At 45.7% G+C, this 20,302-nt stretch overlaps 1 protein-coding gene across 6 annotated transcripts in view; it reads right to left on the reverse strand.

Moving 5' to 3' along the window:
• Positions 1-787: 787 nt before the first annotated feature.
• Positions 788-20,302, reverse strand: part of BCAS1 (brain enriched myelin associated protein 1) — a 34,583-nt gene continuing 15,068 nt past the window's right edge. For 4 of the 6 annotated variants that reach the window (XM_059481071.1, XM_059481070.1, XM_059481073.1 and 1 more), the window contains 6 exons: positions 17,766-17,906; positions 15,389-15,424; positions 14,557-14,757; positions 10,448-10,615; positions 4,114-4,362; positions 788-1,866 (listed from right to left, as the gene is read on the reverse strand). In XM_059481071.1, coding sequence (XP_059337054.1) covers positions 1,792-1,866; positions 4,114-4,362; positions 10,448-10,615; positions 14,557-14,757; positions 15,389-15,424; positions 17,766-17,906 — 870 coding nt within the window. In that variant the 3' untranslated portion in view covers positions 788-1,791. The remainder of the gene's footprint in view (positions 1,867-4,113; positions 4,363-10,447; positions 10,616-14,556; positions 14,758-15,388; positions 15,425-17,765; positions 17,907-20,302) is intronic. The other 2 variants (XM_059481074.1, XM_059481075.1) reach the window with 2 other exon arrangements.

Here is a 20,302-nt window from a genome sequence, read left to right on the forward strand (position 1 = left end):
CATGAAAGCTGCATTTAATGTTCCTTATATCCGTGTGGAATGCGGAAACTCCCCGAGCTGGGGATGCTTCTCCTAAGACTTTTCTTCCTCTCCTTCCACGTGTGGCTGCGGTATGGGCAGGAGGAGGGGTTCTGCAGAGCTGCTGCTGCAGGAGGGATCCAACAGAACCAGGCAAGGAATCAAATAGAACCAGGAGAAGAATCAAACAGAACCAGGGGAGGAATCCAACAGAACCAGGGGAGGAATCCAACAGAACCAGGTGAGGAATCCAACAGAACCAGAGAGGAATCAAAACCAGAGGAGGAATCCAACAGAACCAGGGGAGAATACAACAGAACCAGAGGAGGAATCCAACAGAACCAGGGGAGGAATCCAACAGAACCAGAGGACTGATATCCCTTTGCATGGTATCAAAGTGCCAGGAGGGAGCAGAAAGTGCCTTTATAGCTACAGAACCCTTGGTCTGTGCTCTCTGTGCACGGAACCAGCTGCAAGCTCGGGCTGGGCACCCCAAACCTGCAGCTCTGCAGAACCCAGAGCCAAAATCCCACTGAGCTGCAGGGATCCCTCTGTCCTCTCTGATTAGTTAGGAACATAATTGTGCAGAATGTACAGAATTCCCCCCTGCTTTCCAGGTGTAATCTTCCCTCAAATAAAGAGAGGATAACAACTGTTCCCTCCACAGACAAGGTTTGTCTGTGCTGGTTTATGCCTTAATGTCACATCAATCATCAGACCACGGGGATGTAAATAACAAACTTGGTTTGGAAATTGAAACAGCAACTGGTTTTTTGTTTCAAATGATAAGTATTAGTTTATTTAAAGATAAGGATGTCAAAATATACAGCATTGCATCATTAAAATCAGTGTGGATTAAAATGTCAGGCCCCTGGTTCCCTGTACAGGCTAGGCTTGAACGAACAGAAATCTTTATTTTCTGTAAAATTTATTAACTACAGTTATTACAGGAGTCTCGTGAAGCAGAGAGCTGCCTGGGCAGCTTTGATTTTGGTTTTTATTAGGATTAATTACAAATATGGATATAAACAAACATCAGGATGAACAGCTAAGTTTCCTATGATCTAAGGAACATTAATTCCGGGCTGGCAGGCACAGCCCGGCGTTAGGGGACGTGGCTGCCCTCTTGTGTCCTATTAGAACCTTAAATAGCTTTTAATTTGTTATCCCACCCCTCCCGGCCGAGACAGGAGCTGCCCCGATCCCGCCAGGCCTTTGCATTTTAGCGTTTTAATTTACATTAATAACCAGCAGCAAGCAGGACTCGGTCACCGCGGGCTCTGCCGGGCTGAAGGGCTCAGCTCCAATCCCAGCTCCACCCAAACCACCCCAGAAGTGACTGGGCCGTGGTTACACCAAAGCAGGACATTTCTGCAGGGATTTGTGCTTTCCTGGCTGCTCTCGAGCTCTCTGAAGTGAAGGATTCTCTGCCCGTGCCTCGCTGCCCTCCTCTGCCACCTGCTTGCTTTTCCTGCCATTTACTGAATTCTCTGCCACCCTCCTGCCTGCCTTACCCACGCCTCAAACCATCCACAGCACCTTACCTTACACACATTTCATGGGGATCTGTGGAGCTGCTTTCTACAGGTGAGGAACAAACAAACCCTGCCAGTGACAACCTGCGATGGCAGCCAGTGTTTGCTTCAGCCCTGGGTGTTCGTGACAGCCGTGGGAGGGAAAAGGAGTCAGTCATTCCTGCTGCCAGAAAGGAAAGGAGTCATTCCTGGAGCTCCCAGAGAGCTGCTGAGCCTCCTGAGCAGCCAGGGCTGGGCACTACTTGGATTTGCCAGCAGGGAGGATGGACACGGGATCTGTCTGCACTTCTGCATCCGACATCCTTTTGGAGCCCTGTGGAACAAGGGAGACACCTTTAGAAACATTTCCAAGTATTTCTGAAAGGTCAAGTCTGGAACTGTGCCCTGGACTTTTGCTGCCACTGATTTAATCTCCCTGCTTTTCTTCATTTAATATGCACAAATATATGAGCACCATGTGCATCACAAGAACCACACAAAGTTCCTGCCTAAATGTGGGGGTTATTTTAGTAGAATTTTCTCAATTGGCATGGAAACAATTGTTGTCAGGACCTAGGCTCACACACCAGAGCCAGGCTGCTGTGTGTCTGTAGCATTGAAGTTTTGGCATAATTTCTGTAACATTTCCCTGCCCTGAACGCTTCAGTGCAGCCCTGCTAAGAGTCCTTCAGGCATGATGAATGGTGTATTATAGCCAGCCCTGCTCTGCTCTAGGTTAAAGGAACATTAAATACTTTTATGCATGACAGGTATTCAACAATGTTCGAGTGATAAAGCTTTTTTTACACTGCAAACATAATTCTGGCTTTGGAACCAGTCCAAGACACTAATCCAGCTTAGATGAAGGAAATGTATAGCTCTAACTATACCAACCACTTTTTTCACTAACTGATAAAAACTTGGCTCTGCTTTAAGGTGCTTGACCTAATTTTGCTGGCTTGAAGCTGCCAAAACTTGAGCAAAAAGGACCCACAAACAGTGTTTGAGGTCACTGTTATTACTGTGGGGTGTCAGTGCTGTCTGTAACCCAAATCATGCCTTGCTAAGCAGAAAATCCAGCGTGACAAAGCTGAAGGTGCCTCTGTGCTTTCCCTAGGATAGGAAACAGGCAGAATAATGTGGGAATTGTTCCTTCCTGGAAACCTGAGTCTCTGCTTCAGGAGGATTCTGTGTTACACATGGGCAGTGAAAGGTCTCGACTTCCTCATGCCCTTCAGGGAATTAAACCAGTAAGGTTTTACACTGATAAGGCTCCACCTCACTGATCTTCCTTTAATGTTTCACCTTGGAGGATCTCACTATGAAAAAGAGCAGCCAAAAATCACAATAGACTGAAAAATGCCATCTAAAGCTGATTGTAGCCTTGTGCAGCTGAGCTGGCTGCAGTGGCTTCACTTCTGCTTCCCCTGGTGTTGAGTTTGGAGGATGCTCTAGAGCAGAATGAAAGGGTTTGGCCACTTACAGGTAGCAGCAAATCCATCATTTAACCATCAGCCAATACTAAGTAAGCTCTTCATTCCAAATTTAACCAAAACCCCTAAAACTATCCCCACCAGGTGAAGATTTCCCACATCACAGGAGTAATGGGCCCTGCCAGTGCCAGCTCCTGTCTGAGCATGATGAAGTCACTTCTAAACTGATCAGGGAATGAGATGACACAATTTGCCTTTCTTCCTATAAAAGACTTGGAGGGAGGAGACAGAAGAGGAGGATTTTCCTTGGAGATAATCCCCATTTTGCCTCATTTAGCACCCATTCTGCAGAGGTCACTTATTTGCTCACTGCAGTCTCCTGCTGCACCCATTTTCAAGGTGGTTGCTGATTAAAGCAGGAAGATCAGACTGGCTGCTGATTCCTGCTGAACTGGAATTTCCAAGCCCTTCTTTCTCGTGAAAGAAAGAACTTTGTTCTGCCTTTTTTAAGGGACAAATTCCAGCTCTGCCCTGGCAGTGAGGAGCTCAGGTACCACCAGCTCATGGCTTTGTGACAGTGAGGATGTAACATTTGGGCAGAGCATTTTAGAGGGCACACACAGCAAAATCGTGGTGCTGGAGTATTTTTTTCCCCCAGATTTTGCTCGGGAGAAGCCTGGGTTAGTGCAACACATACTCTGATGAGAAAAAATCCGAATACTTTCCACGTGCTGGGAATGGCACAGAGCAGGAGGATATCACAGTGCAGGAATGCGGATTAAACACTGCAGCTCCAGCCTCTGCTCCCAGCTGGGCTAAAATTGCTGAAATTTTGGCTACAGATGCTGGAATTTTGGCTACAACTGGAGCCATTGATGCAAGCAAACAGCATCAGTGCCCGGCTGCAGGGTTTGAGCACAGATAAGGTTGTTCCTATGGTAAAAGAGATTAATTTACAAGCTGTAGCAAATGTATTTAGGGAGACTTTGAAAGATTAGATTAGAAAGGAAAAGAAAAGGGGAAAAAAAGATTAATAACATAGTTTCCTGAGCTGGAACAACTCACAGTCCAGTTGTCAGGAGCTGGGAGTGCTCAGCACGTGGAAAGTATTCGGAAAACAGCAAAAAAGGGAAGAGAAATGAACGTACAAGGCCTTTGAAAAACCCTCCCAGGGACTGCCTCTTCTCTGCCTTCTTGTGGGAGGGCTCCTTGGCGTCGCCGCCGTTGTGGATGGAGTCAGGCTCGGCTGCTGGCTGCTCCCGGGGCTCGGGCTGCTCCCTGCCCTTCTGCCTGCCCAGCTCCAGCGTGGCCTTCTTGTCTTTGGAGCCCTCTTTGCTCCTCGGGCCCCCAGGGTCGCTCTCAGGTGGGGCGAGAGGCTTCTCCGTGGCGTTCAAAGTCTGCAGCCAACAGGGGTTATTTTAGTGGGCAACGGAAAGAGTTCAGAAGGAGATCCATAAATATGTTAGGGAAAAAATAAGATTATTTTAAAAATTGGAATGCCACCTGGCAGGAGGAGTCCTGCTGCCCAGCAGGTTTGCATTGCCAGAGGTTGGGATGAGCTCCTGCAGTGTTGGCTCAGGGAAGGATCACAGGGAGCTGATGGAATTCCACGAGCAAGGACTGAGGGATTGAACCATCCCTGCCTGGAACAACTTCATGGATGTGTCTGCTGGGGCTGCTCGAGGAGGCAGGGGCATCACTGACAGTCACTGCCCACTGAAATACCCCCAAAAAGTGCAAGGAAAAGATCTGGGAAAGGACAAAAATCAAAGGACCCCATAAAGCAAGGGATGAAAAGAAATTCCCTGTGAATGAACAACACTTCACCCAAAAATTAACAACTCAGGGAAGCCAGAATGTCATAGAAAATTTCACGTACAAGTGCAAAAGAAGAGACAGGAAATCGTCCAAAAAACACAATCACCTGCCTAGAGTAAAGGGGAAGATTCTGGAACTCAGAGAAGTTCAGGATATATTTGAAGTTCACACAAGAAAAATCCTATCTGGCAAACAAAGGATCAGACCATGAAATTGTCACTGTTTGGAAAGCAGTAAATGAGGGTGGTTTTGCCAGGAAATCTGTTTGCAAATAGGATTTTTTTTTTTAATGTAAAAAGAACCCCAAACCCATATGGCTTTATTTATTGCCATCATTAAAACAGCACAAATTTGCCATGTTGAAAAGCTGGAAATCTCACATCTGCCCTCAGGCCATGGCCCAAGCTTAATGCTGTGTATTTTTCCAGCTTTGGGAATTTTACCATTACTCTTGAAATATTTGGTGTTCTTCTGAAGGCCTGGGGTTATGTGCTCACACGCCAGGCTTAGCTTTCATTCAAAACAAAAACATTTTTAGATATCATGATTTCAGAGAAAACCCTGAAAGCAGAAACTTTAGAGAAACAGAATGCAAATGCACCTCTTGCATTTAAAAATAAAAAATGTTCAAGCCTGCCTAATTTTGGGGAAACAAGGATGAGAGGGGACAACAATCCTGCTGCTTTGCCTTTTTCACTCAATTCAGCTCTTCTTGCTACATAATCTTAAAAAAGTTGCATGTTTAAATCACAGAACCCATTTAATACAGTCAGGCTTGACCAGGAGACAACTCCTCTACTGCATATGAGCTTTTGGAATGATTTCTTTTTCCAGAGATTGATATATGTGGTAAATATTTCCTCACACCTGGATTGCTTTGCTCTTAGGCTTAAAAAATCCATTCTTTGTGCAGGAGAAGGTGAAGATCAGCAGATTAATAAATGTTTCAAGCAGGCTCACACCCCACCTGTGTCACCTCACCTGGGAAGTGACACTGCAGTTCCCAGGGGTGCAGGAGCTCCCCCAGCACAAGGATGGGCACAGAGCAAATTGAAAATGTCTCTGGCTCAGTTAAATCTGGGAGCTCTGAGCAGTTGCTTCCCAAGACCCTTCCCACTGGAAGTGAGAAAATGATTTTCTGGTGAAATTGCCAACGTTCACCTTCGCTGCAGCAACAACAGCTCTGGGCTGAGCCCAGACACAGAGGGGCCAGAGGAGCCTGGAAGCCTCAGAAACACTCTGTGCAATCTGTGGCTTTGTCTGTGGGTGTAAAAGCAGAGTTTTCCTCCCCACACGTGCCTGAGACAGCGCTGCAGCCACAGCAGAACCCCATGGCTGAGAGCAGGTGGGGCCTTTGATGTCAGGCAGACTAAACACTTCTTAAAAAATATTCATAATACATTTTCCAGGCAAAAAATACCCAACTCAAACCCTATCAGATAATCTCTTTGAGGTGTTTCATATTAACCTTGAAAGGCAGGAAATTGGCAGATTTGATATTGATGGGAGCAGCTCAGGAAATGTGGTGTGAGGCCAATGAATAATGAAAGATGTTAATGCTCCTTACTCCAAAGGGGAGCTGCTCCTGGCACTTTGCTTTGCCTCCCTCAACATTAGCAGTGCCAATGAAATAAAAAATGAAAAATGGACACATTTTCCCCGTTATCTTACAGGAGACCTTGGGCCAAGGCTGATTTTCAAGCCCAGGATTTCTGTGGTTTTGGAGCAGTGCTGAAATTTCTGCAGGGTGCAGAGTGGCAGGGATGGGAAGGGGAGAAGAATCGCAGCATTCCAGAGACACTACAGCATAATTTAAGGAAATCCTTTCAAAGAAATCCCCAAAAAAGGAAGAAGTCAGCAAGATCCAGTTTTCCTTGGGCTCCTCTGAGGAATAAAACTGTTCTACTTTACACCAGGGCAAGGGAGAGAAGGAGGAAGAACAATAAACTGATTTACAGAAATGGAAGGAAGCTGGCTGCTCATTCAAATAATAAAATAGATCCAGGGCTGAAACATTTGCTGTCTTACTCAGATCACTTCACAAAGCTCTTGTATCAAATAAGGATTAAGTGTCACAAGACAAGGCTCTTCTATATTTAGGATGCTTTTAGAGACATAATTCATGAAAATTAACCTTGGTGTCATCAGACACTGTGAAAATAGGAAGAGAGAGATATAATTTTACAGCTATTTAAAAAAGGAAATTCTGAAATGACAGTTTTGAATGCAACTTCAGTTTTCCTCTTAAAGGAAACTGTCTATAGACAGAACATTGTTTTAGTTCTCATTACTGAGAGATGAATTCTTCTGAATATCTTCACTTGCAGCAGATGAGGGTTTGAAGCTCAATAGAATTTGTATTTCTAATGAAAATATTATTTTTATGAAGCATTTTGAAAGCTATGAAGAATAGAATGAAAATACCACACCCAAAGGTTTAGATTTTATGAACACATAATGAAAGAAACAAAAACAGAACAAGAAACAAATCTGATCATGGCTTTTGTTACATTGCAGTGAACAGTTTTCATTCTCATTTTCAGTTCTCTTTTGTAGAGTTTCCACCTAAATGATTCTTTCCTCAGAAGACAAGTAAATCAACAAAGTAAAAATAATTCTGTGTGTATTTAGTTCCACTGCCTCAGCCAAGGTTCTTGCAGAAAGTCAAAAAGCAGCAAGAGAGAGGAAGAAGACTGAACACAAACCCACTGATTATTTTAAGAAAAGGAACACACCCGGAAAAAGCTTCTTAAAAAAAAAAATGATGTCGACTCTTTAAAATCTTGTTTAATATTACAAACAGATAAAAGAAACAGAGAAGTGTAAATACACGAAGCTCAGTGAGTGCAGCACTTTCCTTTCAGTGACTTTTACACTTCAAGAGGCAGAGCTGGGTGGGAGGAGGTGACAAGAGCCCATCACCAGGGGATGAGGAAGCCCAGGCCAGAAACACAAAGTCACTTAGGTGGTGTCTGGGGCTGGGACCGTGTCCCTCTTCTGCACGGGGGTCCCTGCATCCCCCCTGCCTGACTAAAACAGCAAAGGTCCTGCTTGAGCCTTCATCCAGGATGGAAACTCCCAGCAATCGAGGCTCGAAGGCACCTCAGCAGCTCCCCTTTGGAGATGTCCCCATCTCCAGGGTGGCTTTTGCTGCTTCTGCTCTGTGGGATTGTCGCTTGCCAGTCAGGTTTGCCTCCAATCCCAATGAGCAGGGATCATTTCAGCCCAAAACAAGAACCTGCTGTCAGCCCTGGAATTTTCTGGGAAAGAGATTTTCTGGAATTTTCTAGGAAAGAGATTTTCTTTGCTTTCCAGACCAAAATCTGTCCTACAAGACCTAGTGGGACTTGCTCTCTATTTATCCACCCTACTAAGTGCATGTGCTGTGAATAATTAAAGCCCACTCAGCTTTGGAGGGATGTTTCCATATTTTGTCATCAGCATCCATTTAATCCTGATTTTTGCTTTGCAGTTTATTCCTGCAGTCTTTAAACCTCTAAATAATAATCCTCCTTGCTTCCCACACTTCCCAGCCAGGACAATCTGAGCAGAGCCTGAGGCTGCAGCACTGGAAGGTCACTCAGAGCAAACCTTGACTCTGAAGTATCTTTTTAAGGTAAAAACCCATTTCCATCTAGATTTAAAAGTGAGAAACCCCCATTTGACCAGACTGAGTAAGTAGGACAAGCTTTGTGAGAATTAGGTTAAGCTTAAGTTACAATTAGTGCTACAAAAGGGACAACAGGAATGAGTATTTGTGTTTAAAAATGTGTTGGAGGGTTCAGTGTGTTCTCCTGGGTGCCTCAGAACGCACAGAGCTCAGCAGCAAAGCATAAAACAAACTGCAGGATTTCAGAGTGCCCAAATTTAAATGTCATTTTTCATTGCAGAAGTTCAATGAAAACAATGAAAGGATGTGACTTTTGTTCTAAATTTATCTCGGGCGGAATTGTGGTTTGCTGCAGCTCTGTGTTTGTAACGTGGAGCACACAGCACCAGCCTGGTCCCACAGATGGGCTCACTGCAACCTGCCTTTCCTACAAAACCACAGAAATCAATGCATGGCAGCAGCAGGAGGGAAAATGAAACCACCCCATGACAATTCATGGCTTTTGTGGGAAAAGCCTGTCCCTGAGGGTGCCATGCTGGGCCTGGCACAGGTTTGTGCTCGGGAGCTTTATCTGTGCAGGGGAGGAAGCACAGTGTGGTCTGTGCTGGGGACAAACCCCTCCAGAGTGCATGAGGATGGGCTGTGATAAGATCTGCTCTGCATTTGTGTTTTAGCAAGTCCTCAAAAGCCTCTAGGAAAAAAAAAAAAACCCTGCTCTAACAGCAATCAGTGTTACCTTTCTCCCTATAAACACCCCAAACCCAGATAAGACCAGCCCTGCTTTAGCCAACCTCCCTAATCCACCTCGTGTTTTTATTGCTATGATTATTTTTAACCAAAACCAGAGTAAAGGCCTTGAGGTCTAGACAAAGCTCCCTCTTGCTGCCAGTGAGATGAGGATGAAACAATGCCAAGGATTTCTCTGCAGAGCGCTGCTGACCTCTCATCCTTGCCTCTGGTCACTTGGGCTTGCTGCTGGCCAAGGCTGCCCACAAAGTTTGCTGCAGTGAGCAGGGTGGGCTGGGATGTTTTTAAATGGAGGAGGGTGGGGACAGCCAATACCCTGCTACACTTTCATCAATAGCTGTGACAACAGAGTTATTCTCAATTCTAAATGCTATTTACTGCCTAAGTTTGGTTATATGGGGAAGCAGGGCAGCACAGGGACTGCAGATGATTTGGGAGCACTTTTCCTCTGGGAAGCAGGATCAGATTCTACTTTCTGCCTTTCCTTTTTCCCACCTGATGGACTTTGCAGGAATGATTGCCTCCTTTCCTTTCACGTGCCAGTTCACCTAACCTACATAAACTGCCAAAAACGGTCGTGCCACTAAAAATACAGCTCCCCAAAGCCAGGGCAGAACAGGGCACGGCACAGGGGGACTGACAGCGCCGTGGCCAGCGGGAGATGGGGCTGGAGGCGGGGTTGGAGGTGGGCTCCTCCAGGAGCTTCCCACAGGGGGATGCTGCGCTTTGTGAAGCGGAGCATCCTCGGTGTCGCAACCCATGGAGCTCCCTGGGCCACCTTGGTGGGGAAAGGGCCATCTGAGCCCTTGGGATGTTCCGGGAGGAGCCGCGAGAGGGAGATGCAGGACGGGGAATGCGGGGAGAAATCCCAGCCTGCGTCCCTGAGCATCCCTGAGTGTTCCTCATCCCTGAGCATCCCTGAGCGTCCCTCATCCCTGAGCATCCCTCATCCCTGAGCATCCCTGAGCATCCCTCATCCTTGAGCATCCCTGAGCATCCCTCATCCCTGAGCATCCCTGAGCATCCCTGATCCCTGAGCATCCCTGAGCATCCCTGAGTGTCCCTCATCCCTGATCTCCCCTCATCCCTGAGCACCTCTCATACCCCTGAGCATCCCTCATCCCTGAGCATCCCTGAGTGTCCCTCATCCCTGAGCATCTCTGAGCATCCCTCATCCCTGAGCATCCCTGAGCATCCTTGAGCATCCCTCATCCCTGAGCACCCCTGTGCCCTCCCAGACAAAGACAAAGTGTTTTCCCAGCCTCGACCCAGCCCTCTGAGCTCCCAAAGGACAAAGCTGCTCTTACCAGCTTGAAGAACTTCCTCAGGTTTGCCTTGGGCGTTTTGCTCTCCGCCCCTCGCGGTTTCACCTCGGTGCTCTCTGTGCCCTTGCTCTCGTCCCTGTCGGGGGCCACGGCCTCCAGAGCCACCTCTGCCTTCTCATTGCTCACGGCCTCTGCTTCTTCCGAGGAGTTCTGGGATTGGGAATAAAGTGGAAGAAACATTCTGACTCAATCTGTGAGGAGTTGGTTGATTTCTTAAAATTTTACAATCAAACAGGGCATAAAAACATCCTCAGTTTCACTATTCTCTTTGTGCTGTTTCAGGAATTTGATTAATCCCAAATGAAAGAAGTAAATAAGTGTTAAAATCCCAGCAGTTTATATAAACGAAAGAAATAACCTTCCTTGAGTTGCTGGTTCTCAATCACGAGAACCTAGCTTTGATTACAATGTAAGAAGAATGAAAAGGAAATCACACACAGCAATGCATGTCCTGAGGAGATGGGAGTCAAGTGAATCCAGTAAATATGAGAAAATTCATACTCAGGAATTTGCACTCAAAAGCAGAATTAAGATTATTTGAAACACACTATGGACACTATTAACTGCTGAAACCTGGCCTTGGACAATCCCAGGGATGGGGCAGCCACAGCTCCTCTGGGAATCTGTGTCAGGACCTCTCCTCCCTCCCAGGGAACAATTCCTTCCCAATATCCCATCTAAACCTCCTCTGTGCCAGTTTAGAGCCATTCCCCCTGTCCTGTCACTTGTTTATTCTTATTTGTCACCACATTCTTTTATTTGGACTCTGCCACTTTTACTGTGAACAATTATATTTCCTGTCCCCCTTTCCAGCAGTTTTCCATCTCCATTTCCGAGCAAATAAAATCCCAGTTTATTTAGTCCTTCTTACAGAAGCCATCCAATATATTTACTCAGTATTCCATCGCACCTTTTAGTTCTGTCATATTTTTAAGTTGCAGGGAATTCCACATTCAAGAAGGGGATTCACCATGGATTTCTACCACAGCAGGAAAGATTTTGCTTTGTTCCTGACTCCTCTTTTGTGGAAGAAACAACATTTTGGGGGTGGGGCAACAGGGAGAAGAATGATGAGGGAATAAATATTCCTTATCCCCTGCTGCCTGAGATGGCTGCAGCACATCCCACTCTCCTGTGGAATCGTACATTTAATTTATATTTATGAACAGCTTGGAGATAATCAATCTATAATAATTTTACTCTGGATCTCTGCCTATTCACACATCCATATCATCAATTCCCCATCTATTTGCTGGGAGGGAATGACTCAGAGCAGAGTGGAAGCAGTGGCTCAGCAAGGCAGAGCTCAGCTCCTGGGATCTCTCCTCTCCAAGGGGGCAGGTTGGGATCACTCTGCTGCACCCCAAAGCAGTTTTGTCTCTGAGCTCTGGCTCTGCACTGGAATTGGTGGCACAACAAACAAAAGCACCCTGGCACCAAATGCCAAGCTCCAAAAAGCAGTGCCCAGTTAAATTAGGGTTAGGCAGCTACTCAGGGATTGAGCTGTTTCCAGTATCAGGGATTTTTGCACATTTCTTCAGGAAATTCTTTTGCAGAACAAGGCAGAACAGCTTCACTGAAAGAAGGGAAATTTAGGTTGGATGTACAGAGGAAATTCCTCCCTGTGAGGGTGCTGAGCCCTGGCACAGGTGCCCAGAGCAGCTGGGGCTGCCCCTGGATCCCTGGCAGTGCCAAGGCCAGGCTGGAAAGGGCTGGGAGCACCTGGGACAGTGGAAGGTGTCCCTGCCATGGCAGGGGTGGCACTGCACGGGTCACTTTAAGGTCCCTCCAACCCAAACCATCCTGGGATTCCATGTTCTGCTTCACCCAGTAATTAACCAGTTTGCTGTTTGCACGTCAGCAAAACAAGCATGATTTTCCTGCAGTTGCATGGCAAGAGTCGCTTAAAATTCAAGTTTTTAAAGCAAACACATCTGCTTTTAAAGACAGGTCCCAGAGCAGTGTAAATAATGCTGCCTTGATCACCTTCCACCCTGGCCTGGCCTGCTTTGATCAGATAAATGTGAAGCATCATGTTTCTCTGCCCTGATCAGATATCTACGAGGCCTTGGAAGCAGCTTTCCAACACAAATATTGGAAATTGCCCACTGTAATTCCCTATTAGTATTCCTTCTGAAAAAAGAAAAAAAAAAGGAGAAATGCTGGCACAGCAAATATTTGAGTAACAGTTCTGAAAATTCTTGTGAAGACTGATCAGGAAATGGGGCAAATACAAAGTGGCTCCCAGCTGAGAAGCTGAATAAGGAATTTTTCATTTTCCCTTTCCATATTTATTCATCTGCAGGCAGAGCAGCAGCATTAACTGCCACGTGTTGACAGGCACTTCATTAGCTGCACTTTGAAGTGAAAGCTCATCAGAAGATGGATATTTAAGAGAGTGCCTGGAAAGAGAAGCTGGAGCTGAATCCTGCATCTATTGAGTGTTGTGGTTGCTGTTTGTGACTTCAAAAGCAAAGCGACTCCTGACTCTGAATTCTCCACCTATCTGAGCTTGGATTCTCTGTCCTAGCAAAAGGCCAGCGAATTAAATGTGCCAGAAAAAGATAAATTCACTGCAGAACACCGCACAGAGTCTTCAAACCAAGCTGAGTTTGAGGCCAACCTGTTTTCTTTTGGTTTTTTGTACACCTCTCCTTTCTTTTTTTTTTTTTTTTTAATCCTTGATACTTCATTAACAAATGACTGAACTCAGACTGGATTTATTGCTGTTTTACACAGCAGCCTGCCAGAAGGTCTCTTCTTTCCCTTATTTCATCCTGATGTTCAGCACACATCCTGCTTCCCAGCTCTGCTTTCAAATAAGCCGGATTACACAGAGGAGGAGGTTTCTGTAGCAATAACAACCACAGAAAAACCTCCCTCTCCCTCTTCTTCCCAGCTTTCCTCTCATTCCAAGCACCTGATCCCCTCAGTTCCCCTGGAAATTCAGTCCCAAGTGGCAAATGTTTGAAGCTTTGATTATTTTCAAGCATGTTTACTCTGTAAATACCTAAACACCTTTGGGATTTTTTAAAACATAAATAAAATATCCAAAGTGCATCTCCAGTGGGAAAACTCAGCTAAAGAAGCTGCAGGAGCAGCAGCAACTCAGGGGCATCTGGGTGTTTGGAAGCAGCAAATTTCTGGGATTTGAGCTTGAGCAGAAGGCCAGAAAAGCAGTTATTTAACATCCTGTGACTCAGTAAAGTTTCAGACAGCCCATCTAGGAAATGAAATTAAGAATGAATAAACTTCAGCTTACAAACCATAAGGACTGTGGAAACAGGAACTGTGTTTTTAGAGTTAGCCCTAAATTTAGTTAAAATCATTATTTAACCGGAGGAACAATGTGTCTTCCTAAGCAATTGAGACCCCAAATTAAAGCCTGGTCTGCTCTGTCACAGAACATTTTCTGCTGAGTAAGAATAGGCTCCCCTGATCCCAGCTTTTCAGACATTTATAGCAAAGAAATGAAATGAGGTTTTAGAGCTTTATCTCTATTAATAATGAATTTTAGTAAAGAACTCTGTGAACTCTGGGGGATATTCAACGGAAGCATTGAATTGAGAGGGGATAGCATTCCTGATTCCATAAAACAAGAGAACTGTTGCAGCCATCTTTTATGGAAAATCCTTTCCTTAGGATTTTTCCTCCTGAGAAGCTGGGAGGCCTCAGGAACAAAATGTAAACATTGATTATCTGCTGCTGTGGAATGCAACAGGTGCATCTGGGATTGGTCTCATGTGGTTGTTTGTAATTAATGGCCAATCACAGTCAGCTGGCTCGGACAGAAAGCCGAGCCACAAACCTTTGTTATCATTCTTTGCTATTCTATTCTTAGCTGGCCTTCTGATGAAACTTTTTCTTCTATTATTTTAGTATAGTTTTGATGTAATATATATCATAAAATAATAAATCAGCCTTCTGAAACATGGAGTCAGATCCTCATCTGTTCCCTCACCCTGGGATCCCTGTGAACACGGTCACAGAGAGCCAGAGAACCACCACAGATAAATTCACGTCCCTGCTGTGGAACAGGCGGGAGCTGCTGCCCGTGGTGGGTTTGGCAGCAATGACTGCAGCCCCAGTACCTTTTTCCAGAAGAGCTTGCTGAGGGGCAGAGGGGTGGCTGAGCCCTTGTCCTTGGTGCCCTCCCGGGGTGGTTCTGTGCTCACGCTCTGCGGAGGGGCCGCGGCCTCTGGAGCTTTTGGGTTCTGCTTGGGCAGCGGCTCTGGGCAGGCAGGGACATTTCTGTCTGCTTTCACACAGCTCACAGGAGGCTGCTCAGGGCTCTGGGAACGAAAGGAAATTAAGATTGTGAGCAACAAATCCAGCACGCTCAGCCATCACCTGGGCAGGTGAGCACCGCCTCTCCCCGTTCTCCCCTGCCCTTCCATCCCTGCTTGACACAGCTGCCGCAGACATCTTTTCATTAAAATCCTTTCATTAGGATTTTTTCCTGCTGAGAAGCTGAGAGGCTTCAGCAACAAAATGTAAACAATGGTTATCTGCTGCTGTGGAATGCAACAGGTGCATCTGGGATTGGCCCATCTTGGATGTTTGTAATTAATGGCCAACCACAGCCCAGTTAGCTTGGACTCTGTCCGAGACACACACCTTGATTGTTCATTCCTTTCTATTCTTAGCTTAGCCAGCCTTCTGAGATGAAACTTTTCCTTCTATTCTTTTTAGTATAGTTTTGATGTAATATATATCATAAAATAATAAATCAGCCTTCTGAACATGGAGTCAACATTCTCATCTCTTCCCTCACCTGAAAACCCCTGTGAACACCATCACACACAGCAAAGCCAGAACGCAGATAAAGAAATTAAAATAAATTAAAACACTTAAAGACCAAACATGCCAGTGAGAATTCCCCTTTTCCTGCATTGCACAGATAATTCAACCCCTCCTACTCACTTTGGTGTTGGTTGTCTGCTGGGTTTCTTTCGCAGCCTGCAGGGAAACAAAACACAAAGATGAGTCTGTCTGAGGCAACGGCAGCACTGCAGTTCCACAGGCCAGCAATTGTCTGTGGCACCAATTATTTTATTTTTAGTGAATGTGTGTGCAAGTCCTGGCTCCTGCAGCCATGGAAACTGATCCCTGGAAGAGTGGAGGCTGGAGGGAATGCCAGGTCCCATCCTTGTACCTGCAGAGCTTGGTGCTATTTTCTTTGTGCTTGTAGTTCTCAACTTGTTCTTTAAAAATATGTATATTTATATATGTATTCCCATATTCACATTCCCATTCAGGTCAGGTAAGTCACTACAGAGAATTTAAAGTATTAACAGATTTTTCCGTGTCTGCAGCTTCCAGTGCTCAGGGACACAGAGCTGGGTGTTTTCCATGGGAATCCCACACCACCATCAGGGATGTGCTCCCGTCACCTTCCAGCAGGAGGCTCGGATGCCTGGCATCCAAAACAGGCAGCACACGAAATGCTGGAAAAAACCCAGGGCATGGAAGAGCCCTGAACTGGAACTCGGGCAGGAGCTCTCCAAAGAGCAGCTCTGCAGGGGCTGGAGGCTGGTCCCACCCAGCCTCTCATGTTTTTGGGCATGAGGTGGGATTTCCTTCAGCACAACCATTCAGTGATGGGGCTCCTGATTCCATCAGGATACACAAATTTCATCAGGAGCCAGTTAAATCCCTCCTTGGCCGGGGATTTTGGCTGCATCTCCTACCCCTCACACTGAACAATGACCTGAGCTGCACAAAAACCCACACAACCATCTGGCCAGGCTCCAGCAGCCTGGGCAGACTTTGGGAAGCTCTCCACAGAACAGGTGAGACATTCTGCAGGGCAGGTGAGATATTTTCTGGGGAGTTATTTTGCAGGAGCCAAGAACTTCTTTTTTATGGTCAGCTCTGACAAATAACATCCAGAACGGGAGGTGAGAACAAGGGTGAGAATGGCACAGGCTGGCTTCAGCATTAGTGCTGCAAGTGAGGGATTCACCCTTCTCTTCCAAGGGAAAATTCCATAAATCAGCTCAGTTATATGCAAAATTAGCATGGAATGAAGGACAAACGTGCATGGATAGGAAGAGCACCACAAGCTGCCTTAGAGTTAGGATTTTGTAACACAGGAGCCTGAAAAACAATGTTTCTGTTAAATCACAAACTCTTTCAACTTCCATTAAATATTCCAGGCACTCTTCTCACTACAATTTATTGCAAGATTAATTATTGGAATGGAATCTTAAAAAAAATGCCAGTCAGGTTCGGTTTTTACCAGAAAACCTTAATTCATTATGAACAAGTAATTAATATTTTAATTTTATTAAAAAAAGAAGCTGAGATATCAAATTTAAGGTTTTGGGAAGAACTGCACACTTGAATTCACTTGGAATACTATTATTCCTTCAGTAATATGCAGATGACTTTTTTTTTCCTCAAAAATGAGATAGTGGAAAGAACATTTTTGGTTTTAAAATGTATTAAAGAATGCCCTATGCCCTTGGTTATAAAGCCCCCTACTCACCAGAAATTCCACGTGGGTGTCTGGAGGGAGAATTACATATTTATTAATTATGTTCCTCCCCCACTGAAAGGGTCCCTGCTTCTGCATTCTCTGGGCTAAAAAGCTTCAATTCTCTGCTTGCCTGCCATGATTATCTTCAGAGAGTGCAGAAATCTTTAAATACAGAGGTTGAGACCAACATTTTTGGTGATTTCTGGGTTTTAATACAAAAGCTTGTGCCCTCTGAAACAGCCATTTGCTTGACTGTGCATTTTAAGTTCTTTAAAGTAGCCATCAAACCCAGAATTTTTTTCTACTCCAAACTAAATCAGAACTATAATAAATTAATTTTCTTGCTTGCAAGGAGAAATCCCTATTTCTGCAGGAAATTCCATGCTCCAGCCTGCTCTCTGCCGTATCAGATGCCCCAAAATGCCAATTTCAGGTGTACATTAATGACATAAAACCTGACCTGGGGCTGGGCTGAGCTCCCAAACCTCTCTGGTCTCAGGCTTTGGCCACCTCTACACAACTCATTGTTTGTCAGCACCTCTGATTTGGTTTTTAGTGGCCAGGGGGTTTAGTCAGTGTTAGTAACTCGCAGGAATTATTGCTCCAGGGATTGCTCCAGAACCCCGAGCTCACAGAGAGCCCAGTGAAAGGAAGGTGCAGCTCAGGATGTCCCCATTCCCCCAGCACAGAAATGCTCCCCCAGGGACCTCCAGAGCTCTGCACATCTGCCCAGATGTTGGCAAGGACTCCTCTGTGTGTGGGTGCCAGGAGCCAGCTGTGATTCCCAGGGTTCTGCTGCCCCTGGAGCTCCATACCAACCTTGTGCCTAAAGAGTTTGCTAAAGGTGCCGTGGCCCAGCTTGGGGCTCTCTGCCTTCTTTTTCTTGGCTCCTTTGGAGGGGGATCCTGGTGCTGCCTTCGGGCCAGGCTGGCCCCCTGGGCCCTTCTCCGCCTTGGAGCCCTTGTGCACAACAGCAGGTGCAGGTGAGTGTTTGCTGCAGATATTTGCTTTAGCAAAGACGTTATTCCATCATCACACACGTGGGATTAAAGGAAAGTATTCCCTCTTAGCTCTGGATAAATTGTGGGGTTTTCCCTGAGTGACTTCTCAGCTCTCCTCAGAGTTCCTTTCTCATGAGCAGCAAAATAAAAGCCAAGGCAATCCACCTGATTCCAAATTACACCACAACCTTCCCTCTAAAACCTCCACTAAACTGAAACCTAAATTCCACAAACATCTGCCTTTCCAAGTCATGAAGAAGCAATTTAGGATTTATAATTTTTAAACAGGCAAATATATAAATCTTTGGAGGAACATTCAGTCTTTTTATTGCGGCATAATAGGGACTTTAAAATGTTTTATATAATGCATTATTTAGGAAAAGGGCAGTGTGAATATTCATGATATACACTGCCTAAAATATTTCAAGCTTGCATTAATGTCCTTGAAATTAATTAATTAATTCTTCAAGGTCTCAGGCTTTAAAGCAGGAAGATGCCTTTGGTTACCTGGCCTAGAGGAGGAGGAAGGATTATTCCTTACTAATTCTCACAGCAAAAATGACCCTTATTCCTGCAAAATTCTTACAATTCCTGAACACAGAGTGCCACAGGATCAGCTCAGAACCTGTCACAGGAGGGTGAGGTCAGCGATTGGGGCAGACCTTGTCCAAACATCCTCCTGGTTTGTAGGAACTGCCCGAGCAGGTGTGACCGGGCTCTGAACCCGTGTGGGCACAGAGGAAGGGACGGGCACTGAGGGACAGGAACTGAGGGATGGCCACCGGGGTGATGCCTCAGGTTTGAGCTTTTCTATTTTTCACATTCTGTGCTGCTTTAGTGTGTGGGTCTGGGTTCACATCAGGGGATGCTGAACTCTGTGCACAGAGCAGGGACACAAAACAATTCCTGCTCCAGCTGGGCACCAAGGACAAATGGCCCAAATCTCAGCCCAGGAGCACAAACCCCGTGGGCTGGAGAGAGAAAAACAAGCAGGGTGGGACTGCAGGGGCTAAAGCTGGAATGGGACAATGAACTGCAAGGTGCAAATGGAGCAGAGCTGATCCCAGGGACAGAGCCCGTGCCAGCTCGTGCATTTTGGGGCCATTTTGGTTCATCTTGGGTGCAGCCCTGGCTGGGCTCTGGTGCTGCCCAAGGTGGGTCCATGGAGGGGATCCTTTGAATAAATCCCTGCTTTATTCATAGGTCTGTCCAGTCTCTGTTCTAGCTCAGCCTGCACAAGGCATGAGAGGGACAGACACCACCAAGGGTGTGCCTGGCAGCACACGTGGCCCACAGCTGATTAGAGCTGATCAGCACTGATAAGAGCCTGACCCTACAGAAACAGAAAGTTCTTCCCCACCCAGAGGGTGCTGGGGCACTGCCCAGGCTCTCCAGAGCTCGTTCCCTGCTCCAAACCTTCCAGAGCTCCAGGAGGGCTTGGACAGGGCTCTGGGTGGGATTGTTGGGGGTCTGTGCAGGGCCAGGGCTGGATGAACCTTTGGATCCCTTCCAGCTCCAGGATATTCCATGATTCTATCATTTGAAGGCATAGCAGCCACCCAACACCCCCATGGCACTCAGGAAAACTTCACTTAGCAAAGCTTTACCTTTAACACCCTTCAGTTGTTTTTTTTTGACATTAAAAAAAAAGACCATTATTTCCTATCAGCCAAAAAATCTGCAGCTTTTCTACCTGGGAGCTGATAAATGAACGTCCTCAACATATTTCCCCTTATTGAAGTATAAATGCCATATCAGATAAAGGAATTCCCAATAAAAGAGAACTCCCACTTAATCTCCTGTAAGGAGTTTGCACATCCTGCAAGTCAGCCGGCTTTGTTTGCCCTGCCAGGTGTGCCAGCAAACCAAACCCACCCAGAATATCCCTGTCCAAATGACAGCAGCACCAGCAGTCACCTGGCACAGGGGACACACTCAGGGAAGGAAATGGGGTTTTACTGGATTGTTTCCATCCAAACTGGATTGTTTCTATCCAAACCAGATTGTTCACCACCTCTGGGAAGAGCTGCAAGTCTCCCTGAGCCTCCCTGAGTCTCTCCTTTTCTACATTGTTTGGAAAAGCTTCACTCTATCTGATGATTTTCAGAGTTACTCAAAATTATTGAGAATAATTTTCAGAGCTATTGAGAATTAAATCTCCTACGTACTAACCAAGCTTGCTGCAAAGACTGAATAGGACAGAAGAATTAAAAAAAATAGGAGAAAACCCAAAAATGTTGTGATTTTGGCTAATATCTGCATGGAAAAAAACAGTTCCATTTTTAAGGTTTTATTCCTGGTTTCTTAATAAAGTTTTCTCAAGTCACAAGGAAAACTGTTCTATGAGCAAACAGA

The sequence above is a fragment of the Ammospiza nelsoni genome, chromosome 12, assembly GCF_027579445.1.
Source record: "Ammospiza nelsoni isolate bAmmNel1 chromosome 12, bAmmNel1.pri, whole genome shotgun sequence".
Lineage (NCBI taxonomy): Eukaryota > Metazoa > Chordata > Aves > Passeriformes > Passerellidae > Ammospiza > Ammospiza nelsoni.